General features: G+C 36.6%; 1 protein-coding gene across 1 annotated transcript in view; it reads left to right on the top strand.

Moving 5' to 3' along the window:
* Positions 1 to 81: 81 nt before the first annotated feature.
* The window catches only part of LOC110461135 (U4/U6.U5 tri-snRNP-associated protein 2-like), a 28639-nt gene continuing 15257 nt past the window's right edge, over positions 82 to 13463 (top strand). Inside the window, exons 1-7 of the mRNA XM_021514462.1 lie at positions 82 to 840; positions 1766 to 1829; positions 3551 to 3645; positions 3814 to 3950; positions 5261 to 5357; positions 11240 to 11295; positions 12456 to 12681. Of these exons, the coding sequence (XP_021370137.1) occupies positions 126 to 840; positions 1766 to 1829; positions 3551 to 3645; positions 3814 to 3950; positions 5261 to 5357; positions 11240 to 11295; positions 12456 to 12681 (1390 nt within the window). The 5' untranslated portion in view covers positions 82 to 125. The remainder of the gene's footprint in view (positions 841 to 1765; positions 1830 to 3550; positions 3646 to 3813; positions 3951 to 5260; positions 5358 to 11239; positions 11296 to 12455; positions 12682 to 13463) is intronic.

Below are 13463 nucleotides of genomic sequence, written 5' to 3'. Positions count from 1 at the left end.
TATTCTTTGATTTTCACATCAATGTCATGTAAACGCTAGGACAATAAATAAGCCGGTAAAACGCTTTGCTAACCACGATGCCATAGTGTACACATGTGTGACGTTTTGTGTACGCGCATGAAAGTATGGCGGAAAATGAGAGCCGGGAGTTGGCAAACGAGCTCAAAGGTATCTTAAAAAGAAAGCGAGATAGCTCACATCTGGGCAAACACGAGGATGAAAATCCAATAAGATCTATTCTGAAGAAAGGAAAAACATCTAAACCCAAAGAATCAAAACCGGAATCGGTCGAAACACGTGCGTCAAAGGCTGATCTAGTGCACGACAGTCCGTCTAAAAAGGGAATATTGAAGTCTTCGGTTGTTGTACCGTCACAGCAAGGAAATACCCCGAGAAGCATTCTTGTAAAAACACAAAACAACACAGATAACGTTTTAGCTGCTGAACAAGCTCAATCTATTGTAAGCCTGGGCAAAACATCTAGAAATATATCACAGCCTCAAGTTAAGCAAGAAATTAGAGATGAACTATATGAAATAGCAGAGGCTGAACTTCTTTCCGAAGAACAAGAACAGTCAGAACAGGAACCGTCGTCTCCTCCCCCACAACCAAAAAAAGCAACATCTGATGCTAACCGAGAAACGAAATCGGAGCCAGAGCATGTGAAAGAAGACAGGCGATCAAGCTCCAGCAAACATAAGTCAGGTTCTTCAAAGTCGCATTCATCACGGAAGGAAAAGACATCATCAGACAAAAAGCCCAAGACTGATAAAAAGCAAAAGCCTTATCAGCCAGCAAATACTACCCTTGTGGACGATTATGACGATGATGATGAAATTGGTAATTATGGACATAAATTGTTTTAGTTTTCCTAAAGCTGACAGTGCAAGTTAGAAATCGAGATTAAAAAAACATTAAATTAATTTTTTGATTACCTATGAAATGTTCCCTAGTGACTTTCACCTATGCCAACATTTAGTTTGTGCTCTTTCGGCTACAGATATGAACTGCCCTTGGTATAAAAGTGCTGGTTATCATTCTTACACAGACAGATTCAATAAATGCATTGGGTGCCTTGATTGGCAGCTGATATAAAGAAAATCAAACACATTAACCTGAACGGCGAAGACTTTGGAATGCTGTATAGCTGGTTATTACCTCCCAAACATCCTCAAAAATAAAGTGTGTATCCAAAAATTAAAGATATAACACTGAAAGCTGTCCAATTAACCCCATATAGATTAACCGATTTAGCCCTTTGGAAAGCTTGCTGCTTTGCAATTTAAATTGCTTTAATCATTAATCAGTTCATCAAAACATTAATCAATCAATGATGCATATGGATATTCTTGACCCTTCAAGTTTTGCATGTACACCAAAAATTTATAATGTGGCATCTTTCTAGTGGAAAAAAAATTGTGATACAAATTTGTGTTGGAGAAATCTAAATTTTGATACCTTAGTGCTCTCTAACCCTACATAACACATCTATCTGTCAAAAAGTCTGGTCTTGGAAACTCAAGCCCCAACACCTGTTAGATACAACAAAAAATTTCCTTCAGTAGTTGCATGATTGTAAAACAAAATTCTGATGACCATAGCACTTGTCAGTTTTAAATTTGTTTGTGGTCATTCATAATTTGACTTAACAACAACGTTTCTAAGTCTTGGTTCGATTTCTCTGACAGAAAACTGGAACAATAGGATTTTTCTGGCATTTTGGTTCAGATAAAGAAATTGTTATAGTTAATGATATTTTTTTCAGAACCCATTCAGGATCCTAAAGTTGACAAGAGTCGTTCCTGTCCATATCTGGACACAATTAACAGGTAACACAATTTTTATGTTGGCCCTTTACAGAGAATTGTTATTTAAGACACAGCTAATTAATTTCAAATGTTGAGATTTTTTGCATTAGTTTATTTTCTTTCTTCATGGTAAATTGTTGTCATTTCAACCATCATATCTGTGTTTGCATGAGATTTATTGATAATGCCTTAAGGTCATAGGAGTGTATTGATAAACGGAAATAGGATGTACATTCCTAGTTGAAAATCCAATGTAGGGAGACAGTATCACAATTTCCGCATATTCTAATGTTTAATATTGAACTGATGAATATTGTGTGTTTATTATTGATAGAACAGTGTGTTCTCTCAATATTAAAGTATTTCAAAGCAATCCAGGCATTAATTCAGTTGTTTTTTTATCAATGAGTCACATATGTCCATTTTTCTGTACTCAGGAAACCGGCTACCTATATTCACTACTGTGAAGTTTTTCAGGACAGATAACTCTTACATGCAATTACTATGTGTATATGGTTTTATTATAAAATGTCAATTTTTATTTTTTTAGCGATAATTAATTTTACACAATTTCAACATTTATTGAATTGATATACATTACTTTAATGCAATACTAATCTATGTCAGTATCATTTTTATTGACATTATTTTGCAAAAAAGTGTCTTTCATTTTGTTTTCAAAATTCACTCCTTTTTACATAAATTTCCATTTAAAATCCTTAAAATTCTGACAACCTATATTTTTTTGTGGCAGAAAATTTTCTTTACTTCAAAGCAATATAACTACAAAATTTGAAGAAATTCTACTGAGAAATGGTGATACAATCCTATTACCTTAAAAACAAGTGTGTTTCCTGTTACCTGGCCCGTTCATTTTGCAGAAAAAGCACACTTACACAGAGAAGGTACAGAATATTGGTTCCTAAAATCGTTTTGCCTGTACTTGCTCCATTTCCTAAAAATGAAGTGAATAAAAAATTATCCAAACTGGCAGTAATGCAGTGTGGTACACTAAATATTAGGAAACAAACAAAAATTGGATGAAAAACAAACCTATTCTTTGATTTAAGGTGAAATTTGGTGGTGGCAAGGACAAACAGACTTTCCAACAGTTCAGATGATTTTTAGGCTTAAGAAAATAACTGATATTGCAGCAGAATTAAAGAATTAGGATATTTAGGCAGTCCTCTTATACTGTATACTTGGTATTGTTTTAATTTAGACACGGAGACAGCTGGTTTCCAGTAAAAATGTTTATGAAGCTGCAATGTGCAACTAATGAAAAATCGGGACAGTAGACAGATCTTGAGCCAGCACTTCTGTTTTTAAATTTGTCTCTGTTGTATTTAGTGCACATGTGTATAGGCGAATAGAAATTTAAAGAAAAATTATCAAGATTATACTAAGGAAGTCGGTGCTTGATAACAGGATAGCCATAGTTCCATATAATATAATTATTTTTTTTCTTTCTCAAATCTTAATATTTTGTTGTGTACATAAGTAGTATTCACTTGATAATGATGTCGTGATTACCACAAATAAATGATTCATGTCGGTATCTTCCTAAATAATCAAACTGATGTGTAACCCTGGACAAATAATTAGCTCAATAGATTTTAGAACCCAAACAGGATCTACTCGCTCTCCAACTAAAATAGGACCCATTTGTAAATTGGAAAAAATTGATTCATTTGAATATGAATTGTGAAAATTCCATATCAAATATTTGTTTTTATTATCAGGTCTGTGCTGGATTTTGATTTTGAGAAGCTGTGCTCTGTTTCTTTGTCGCATATCAATGTGTATGCCTGTCTAGTGTGTGGAAAATACTTTCAGGGTAAGCATTAATAAGTCTTGATATTTTAAGATTGATAAACTTTGATAAATCTTTAAATAATTTGCTTGATAATCACTATCTTTCCGAAAAATTTTAACATATTCACTATCTTATAAGAATAAAATTTCAGAGCTAAGCATGCTTGATATGGTAAATGTTTTGTTGTAGGTCGAGGAAAGATGTCCCATGCATACACCCACAGTGTACTGGACAGTCATCACGTGTTTCTCAACCTTCTCACCCACAAGTTCTACTGCCTCCCTGACAACTATGAAATCATTGATTCCTCTCTTGAAGACATCATTGTAAGTGTAGTACCAGTCCAGTAAATGGAAGACATCATTGCATGTGTAGTATACCAGTCCAGTAAATGGAAGACATCATTGTAAGTGTACTACACTTACAATGATGTCTTCCATTTACTGGACTGGTACTACACTTAAAATGATGTCTTCCATTTACTGGACTGGGATACTACACATGCAATGATGTCTTCCAGTCCAGTAAATGGAAGACATCATTTTAAGTGTAGTACCAGTCCAGTAAATGGAAGACATTGTAAGTGTAGTACCAGTCCAGTAAATAGAAGACATCATTGTAAGTGTAGTACCAGTCCAGCAAATGGAAGACATCATTGTAAGTGTAGTGCCAGTCCAGTAAATGGAAGACATCATTTTAAGTGTAGTACCAGTCCAGTAAATGGAAGACATTGTAAGTGTAGTATCAGTCCTACCAGTCCAGTAAATGGAAGACATCATTGTAAGTGTAGTACCAGTCCAGTAAATGGAAGACATCATGGTAAGTGTAGTACCAGTCCAATAAATGGAAGACATTATTGTAAGTGTAGTATCAGTCCAGTAAATGGAAGACATTGTAAGTGTAGTACCAGTCCAGTAAATGGAAGGGTTGCACTTTGGAACTCCCTCATTTTCTCTTTAGTACATGTAAACCTATTGTAATGAAGGTAAGGGTTGCCATTTCAAGTAATAATACTTCAGATCTGCTTTTACGGGATAGAGTATTCTCCTTTTTAAGTAGAAGTTTAAAAGCAATCTAAAGGAGTTTTAATGCTTTGGAGTTATTTCCCCTTGACAAGGTATTTATCTTCCCTGTAGAGTGACTTTGGTAAAGTGTTAGAGTGACAGTAGGTAGATTCGGAGTTTAACCCTGGAATTCCGTGTTTTGTTTGTTTTCGTATGCTTCCAAATATTTAGTCAATTTTCAAAAACTCCAATTTCGTAGAATCACATGATGTGTTTTAGAATACATTTGCTTTTAGAAAAAGGCTGAAACAAATATGTATTTACAATGACAATGGTAATGATATAATAATGATATTGTTACATTTAGTTGGCTTTATTGCTAATCCTACCAAACAGAAATCGTAATTTTATGGATTTCAAAAAATAGGCAAATACATTTTGAGTTTCTCATTACCAAATCTGTATGGGTTTTAAAGTCACTGTTGGTAAACTAACTAGACAGTAGAGCTATTGTCATAGAAGTTATACTAGATCTGGTTTATAAGTTTTTCTGGATCATGAATTCACTAATAAATGTATGGTGGAATATGGAGTAAGATTATGCATGATGACATCTATAAATTTCATTTCAGTATGTTTTGAATCCAACATTTACAATTGATCACATCAAGAAACTGGACTTCACAAACAAGTTATCTCGTGCTTACGATGGGACAACGTATAATCCAGGTATGCTTTGTTTACTTCATAGACTTTTATTTTACAGCTACCGGTATTCAAATTTTATCATCCATTAACATCACAAGGTCAGATTTGTTAAAAAGTATAAACACATTCTGTCTACTAAACAGGAGGCCAAGGGTGATGATACTTGGCCACTTTATGCCAGGATAATGATCTGTCAATTATGTTAAAATACATAACTTTGGCCCACTTTCAAGGTCGCAGAGGTCAAATAATTACAAACATGCAACAACATTGTCTATATAGGATGATATTTGGCCAGTGGTATGCTGTGTTGAAGAACTATGAAGTTTGTTCAAATGAATGGTATTGACCAACTTTTCAAGGTCATAGGAGTTAAATTTGACATTTAAACATACAATTATATGAATGTATTCCCTGACATGTAACTGTATTAATGTCCTCTGTCACCATGTTCCCTTTGTAGGTATAGTTGGATGTATTCCCTGACATGTAACTGTATTAGTGTCCTCTGTCACCATGTTCCCTTTGTAGGTATAGTTGGATGTATTCCCTGACATGTAACTGTATTAATGTCCTCTGTCACCATGTTCCCTTTGTAGGTATAGTTGGATGTATTCCCTGACATGTAACTGTATTAATGTCCTCTGTCACCATGTTCCCTTTGTAGGTATAGTTGGATGTATTCCCTGACATGTAACTGTATTAATGTCCTCTGTCACCATGTTCCCTTTGTAGGTATAGTTGGATGTATTCCCTGACATGTAACTGTATTAATGTCCTCTGTCACCATGTTCCCTTTGTAGGTATAGTTGGATGTATTCCCTGACATGTAACTGTATTAATGTCCTCTGTCACCATGTTCCCTTTGTAGGTATAGTTGGATGTATTCCCTGACATGTAACTGTATTAATGTCCTCTGTCACCATGTTCCCTTTGTAGGTATAGTTGGATGTATTCCCTGACATGTAACTGTATTAATGTCCTCTGTCACCATGTTCCCTTTGTAGGTATAGTTGGATGTATTCCCTGACATGTAACTGTATTAATGTCCTCTGTCACCATGTTCCCTTTGTAGGTATAGTTGGATGTATTCCCTGACATGTAACTGTATTAATGTCCTCTGTCACCATGTTCCCTTTGTAGGTATAGTTGGATGTATTCCCTGACATGTAACTGTATTAATGTCCTCTGTCACCATGTTCCCTTTGTAGGTATAGTTGGATGTATTCCCTGACATGTAACTGTATTAATGTCCTCTGTCACCATGTTCCCTTTGTAGGTATAGTTGGATGTATTCCCTGACATGTAACTGTATTAATGTCCTCTGTCACCATGTTCCCTTTGTAGGTATAGTTGGATGTATTCCCTGACATGTAACTGTATTAATGTCCTCTGTCACCATGTTCCCTTTGTAGGTATAGTTGGATGTATTCCCTGACATGTAACTGTATTAATGTCCTCTGTCACCATGTTCCCTTTGTAGGTATAGTTGGATGTATTCCCTGACATGTAACTGTATTAATGTCCTCTGTCACCATGTTCCCTTTGTAGGTATAGTTGGATGTATTCCCTGACATGTAACTGTATTAATGTCCTCTGTCACCATGTTCCCTTTGTAGGTATAGTTGGATGTATTCCCTGACATGTAACTGTATTAATGTCCTCTGTCACCATGTTCCCTTTGTAGGTATAGTTGGATGTATTCCCTGACATGTAACTGTATTAATGTCCTCTGTCACCATGTTCCCTTTGTAGGTATAGTTGGATGTATTCCCTGACATGTAACTGTATTAATGTCCTCTGTCACCATGTTCCCTTTGTAGGTATAGTTGGATGTATTCCCTGACATGTAACTGTATTAATGTCCTCTGTCACCATGTTCCCTTTGTAGGTATAGTTGGATGTATTCCCTGACATGTAACTGTATTAATGTCCTCTGTCACCATGTTCCCTTTGTAGGTATAGTTGGATGTATTCCCTGACATGTAACTGTATTAATGTCCTCTGTCACCATGTTCCCTTTGTAGGTATAGTTGGATGTATTCCCTGACATGTAACTGTATTAATGTCCTCTGTCACCATGTTCCCTTTGTAGGTATAGTTGGATGTATTCCCTGACATGTAACTGTATTAATGTCCTCTGTCACCATGTTCCCTTTGTAGGTATAGTTGGATGTATTCCCTGACATGTAACTGTATTAATGTCCTCTGTCACCATGTTCCCTTTGTAGGTATAGTTGGATGTATTCCCTGACATGTAACTGTATTAATGTCCTCTGTCACCATGTTCCCTTTGTAGGTATAGTTGGATGTATTCCCTGACATGTAACTGTATTAATGTCCTCTGTCACCATGTTCCCTTTGTAGGTATAGTTGGATGTATTCCCTGACATGTAACTGTATTAATGTCCTCTGTCACCATGTTCCCTTTGTAGGTATAGTTGGATGTATTCCCTGACATGTAACTGTATTAATGTCCTCTGTCACCATGTTCCCTTTGTAGGTATAGTTGGATGTATTCCCTGACATGTAACTGTATTAATGTCCTCTGTCACCATGTTCCCTTTGTAGGTATAGTTGGATGTATTCCCTGACATGTAACTGTATTAATGTCCTCTGTCACCATGTTCCCTTTGTAGGTATAGTTGGATGTATTCCCTGACATGTAACTGTATTAGTGTCCTCTGTCACCATGTTCCCTTTGTAGGTATAGTTGGATGTATTCCCTGACATGTAACTGTATTAGTGTCCTCTGTCACCATGTTCCCTTTGTAGGTATAGTTGGATGTATTCCCTGACATGTAACTGTACTAATGTCCTCTGTCATTCTGTTCCCTTTGTAGGTATAGTTGGATGTATTCCCTGACATGTAACTGTATTAATGTCCTCTGTCACCATGTTCCCTTTGTAGGTATAGTTGGATGTATTCCCTGACATGTAACTGTATTAATGTCCTCTGTCACCATGTTCCCTTTGTAGGTATAGTTGGATGTATTCCCTGACATGTAACTGTATTAATGTCCTCTGTCACCATGTTCCCTTTGTAGGTATAGTTGGATGTATTCCCTGACATGTAACTGTATTAATGTCCTCTGTCACCATGTTCCCTTTGTAGGTATAGTTGGATGTATTCCCTGACATGTAACTGTATTAATGTCCTCTGTCACCATGTTCCCTTTGTAGGTATAGTTGGATGTATTCCCTGACATGTAACTGTATTAATGTCCTCTGTCACCATGTTCCCTTTGTAGGTATAGTTGGATGTATTCCCTGACATGTAACTGTATTAATGTCCTCTGTCACCATGTTCCCTTTGTAGGTATAGTTGGATGTATTCCCTGACATGTAACTGTATTAATGTCCTCTGTCACCATGTTCCCTTTGTAGGTATAGTTGGATGTATTCCCTGACATGTAACTGTATTAATGTCCTCTGTCACCATGTTCCCTTTGTAGGTATAGTTGGATGTATTCCCTGACATGTAACTGTATTAATGTCCTCTGTCACCATGTTCCCTTTGTAGGTATAGTTGGATGTATTCCCTGACATGTAACTGTATTAATGTCCTCTGTCACCATGTTCCCTTTGTAGGTATAGTTGGATGTATTCCCTGACATGTAACTGTATTAATGTCCTCTGTCACCATGTTCCCTTTGTAGGTATAGTTGGATGTATTCCCTGACATGTAACTGTATTAATGTCCTCTGTCACCATGTTCCCTTTGTAGGTATAGTTGGATGTATTCCCTGACATGTAACTGTATTAATGTCCTCTGTCACCATGTTCCCTTTGTAGGTATAGTTGGATGTATTCCCTGACATGTAACTGTATTAATGTCCTCTGTCACCATGTTCCCTTTGTAGGTATAGTTGGATGTATTCCCTGACATGTAACTGTATTAATGTCCTCTGTCACCATGTTCCCTTTGTAGGTATAGTTGGATGTATTCCCTGACATGTAACTGTATTAATGTCCTCTGTCACCATGTTCCCTTTGTAGGTATAGTTGGATGTATTCCCTGACATGTAACTGTATTAATGTCCTCTGTCACCATGTTCCCTTTGTAGGTATAGTTGGATGTATTCCCTGACATGTAACTGTATTAATGTCCTCTGTCACCATGTTCCCTTTGTAGGTATAGTTGGATGTATTCCCTGACATGTAACTGTATTAATGTCCTCTGTCACCATGTTCCCTTTGTAGGTATAGTTGGATGTATTCCCTGACATGTAACTGTATTAATGTCCTCTGTCACCATGTTCCCTTTGTAGGTATAGTTGGATGTATTCCCTGACATGTAACTGTATTAATGTCCTCTGTCACCATGTTCCCTTTGTAGGTATAGTTGGATGTATTCCCTGACATGTAACTGTATTAATGTCCTCTGTCACCATGTTCCCTTTGTAGGTATAGTTGGATGTATTCCCTGACATGTAACTGTATTAATGTCCTCTGTCACCATGTTCCCTTTGTAGGTATAGTTGGATGTATTCCCTGACATGTAACTGTATTAATGTCCTCTGTCACCATGTTCCCTTTGTAGGTATAGTTGGATGTATTCCCTGACATGTAACTGTATTAATGTCCTCTGTCACCATGTTCCCTTTGTAGGTATAGTTGGATGTATTCCCTGACATGTAACTGTATTAATGTCCTCTGTCACCATGTTCCCTTTGTAGGTATAGTTGGATGTATTCCCTGACATGTAACTGTATTAATGTCCTCTGTCACCATGTTCCCTTTGTAGGTATAGTTGGATGTATTCCCTGACATGTAACTGTATTAATGTCCTCTGTCACCATGTTCCCTTTGTAGGTATAGTTGGATGTATTCCCTGACATGTAACTGTATTAATGTCCTCTGTCACCATGTTCCCTTTGTAGGTATAGTTGGATGTATTCCCTGACATGTAACTGTATTAATGTCCTCTGTCACCATGTTCCCTTTGTAGGTATAGTTGGATGTATTCCCTGACATGTAACTGTATTAATGTCCTCTGTCACCATGTTCCCTTTGTAGGTATAGTTGGATGTATTCCCTGACATGTAACTGTATTAATGTCCTCTGTCACCATGTTCCCTTTGTAGGTATAGTTGGATGTATTCCCTGACATGTAACTGTATTAATGTCCTCTGTCACCATGTTCCCTTTGTAGGTATAGTTGGATGTATTCCCTGACATGTAACTGTATTAATGTCCTCTGTCACCATGTTCCCTTTGTAGGTATAGTTGGATGTATTCCCTGACATGTAACTGTATTAATGTCCTCTGTCACCATGTTCCCTTTGTAGGTATAGTTGGATGTATTCCCTGACATGTAACTGTATTAATGTCCTCTGTCACCATGTTCCCTTTGTAGGTATAGTTGGATGTATTCCCTGACATGTAACTGTATTAATGTCCTCTGTCACCATGTTCCCTTTGTAGGTATAGTTGGATGTATTCCCTGACATGTAACTGTATTAATGTCCTCTGTCACCATGTTCCCTTTGTAGGTATAGTTGGATGTATTCCCTGACATGTAACTGTATTAATGTCCTCTGTCACCATGTTCCCTTTGTAGGTATAGTTGGATGTATTCCCTGACATGTAACTGTATTAATGTCCTCTGTCACCATGTTCCCTTTGTAGGTATAGTTGGATGTATTCCCTGACATGTAACTGTATTAGTGTCCTCTGTCACCATGTTCCCTTTGTAGGTATAGTTGGATGTATTCCCTGACATGTAACTGTTTTAATGTCCTAGATCACCATGTTCCCTTTGTAGGTATAGTTGGATGTATTCCCTGACATGTAACTGTATTAATGTCCTCTGTCACCATGTTCCCCTTGTAGGTATAGTTGGATGTATTCCCTGACATGTAACTGTATTAATGTCCTCTGTCACCATGTTCCCCTTGTAGGTATAGTTGGACTCAACAACATCAAAGCCAACGACTACTGTAATGTGATTTTGCAGGTGAGTACTGGCACCCTTGGATTCTTCAATAAAATAATGAATTATCATTATGGTAGACATTTAAAAAAATGATGTAAAAGTGCATTTGTGATAATATTCTCATTTTGCTGGTAGAATATTAGCAGTTTCTTCAATTAAGACCCTTTTTTGGACATTAAGACTGATGAATATAACTGAAACTACATCTAAAATATACATAGATGAAGAATTTACTTACTCACTGAATGTTTTTATGCACTAGTTAACAAATGAGGGATATTGTTTTGGCCTGATAAAAACATCTCTCTTTTATCAACAGGAAAGTGCAATGGTATGACTAATAACCGGACACATCTGAACCGAGATTTCAGAAATTCAAAAATGAACCAAATTAAAAATAGTAATCGTAAAAAGCAAACCTGAGCAATGGTCATTTAAGGACGAGTCAGGTTTTGGTGGTGGAGGATATAGATATACCAAAAACGCCCCACAATACTGATACGTATCAGTGTATTAATCCACAACTAGTCATAACATGGAAACAGTTGAGATCACAATCCTATAACCATATATTACCAATTAGAATTAGTAATTGCTTAAATATGCAGGTGAACAATGAAAGCCCTTTGGTTCGGTTCTGACAAATAGAGAACAATGAAAGCCCTTTGGTTCGGTTCTGACAAATAGAGAACAATGAAAGCCCTTTGGGTCGGTTCTGACAAATAGAGAACCATGAAAGCCCTTTCGTTAGGTTCTGACAAATAGAGAACAATGAAAGCCCTTTGGGTCGGTTCTGACAAATAGAGAACAATGAGAGCCCTTTGGTTTGGTTCTGACAAATAGAGAACAATGAAAGCACTTTGGTTCGGTTCTGACAAATAGAGAACAATGAAAGCCCTTTGGTTCGGTTCTGACAAATAGAGAACAATAAAAGCCCTTTGGGTCGGTTCTGACAAATAGAGAACAATGAAAGCCCTTTGGGTCGGTTCTGACAAATAGAGAAATCATTGTTAATTGGATGTTTCATTTACAATAGAAGAATTGCTAAACCAGACGAGGTAAAATTGGCTGTTAATCTTGTTTCTCCGGCACTGTCCGACGTATCACCACGAAGGCACCGCTTCTTTTATGAGCACAGCTACAAAGTGGGGTAGACTGTTAATCATATCTTGTTTCTCCAGGCGCTGTCCCATGTGTCGCCACTCAGGAACTACTTCCTGCAAGAAGAAAACTATAAAAAGATCAAGAGGCCTCCTGGAGACCAGATGTTGATGATTTGTCAGCGATTTGGAGAACTTATTCGGAAATTGTGGAATCCACGGAACTTCAAGGCTCATGTCAGTCCTCATGAGATGTTGCAGTCAGTGGTTCTGTGCAGCAAGAAGAAGTTTCAGATCACAGAACAGGGTGCATAATGAAAGTTTTTTGTATGGTTAAAGAACTGTGTTTGTAATATAGGATTTATGTATGGTTAAAGAACAGTGTTTGATATATAGGATTTATGTATGGTTAAAGAACAGTGTTTGTAATATAGGATTTTTGTATGATTAGAGAACAGTGTTTGTAATATAGGATTTATGTATGGTTAAAGAACAGTGTTTGTAATATAGGATTTTTGTATGATTAGAGAACAGGGTATGTAATCAAGGTTTTATGTATGGTTCAATATAGTATCATAGTAACTAGACTTTAACCCTTTCACCACTGTAGACTGTAATGGACTTATCCAGATCAATGCAAAGAAGAGTTTACTAAAGTTACATAGGGGTGAAAGGGTTAAACAAGATTCTTAATGGGTCGATCAAAATGGATTGTGCTATAAAAAATTCTCAAATAAATTACTTTTGATAAACTTTAAAGGTCACAAATGTCAAATAAGTTAAAAAGTAAAAATGACTTAATCTGAAAGTCTTGTGACATCTAGAGCAATGATACGCTAGCATGTTATAAAGACCAGCTGTATGCATCTTTTTCTAGGGTATTGTGTTTAGGTCAAAGGTCAATTTTAAGAAGTTGCTGTGGTCAAATGCTAACATCTGAAATTATATGTGAAAGCTTTTTAAATCTTTTTCTGAATAACCTAGGGTCAAAATATTTGGCTTGTATCGTGCTGGTGTATAGGGCTATCAAGTTTGCAGTTATGAATGACCTTGACCTTTTCTGAAGGTTACAGAAGTCAAATGTGTTAA

The sequence above is a fragment of the Mizuhopecten yessoensis genome, unplaced genomic scaffold (genome assembly GCF_002113885.1).
Source record: "Mizuhopecten yessoensis strain PY_sf001 unplaced genomic scaffold, ASM211388v2 scaffold10573, whole genome shotgun sequence".
NCBI lineage: Eukaryota > Metazoa > Mollusca > Bivalvia > Pectinida > Pectinidae > Mizuhopecten > Mizuhopecten yessoensis.
Note: the sequence above shows the minus strand (reverse complement) of the source record. Positions and strands in the feature narration are given on the sequence as shown.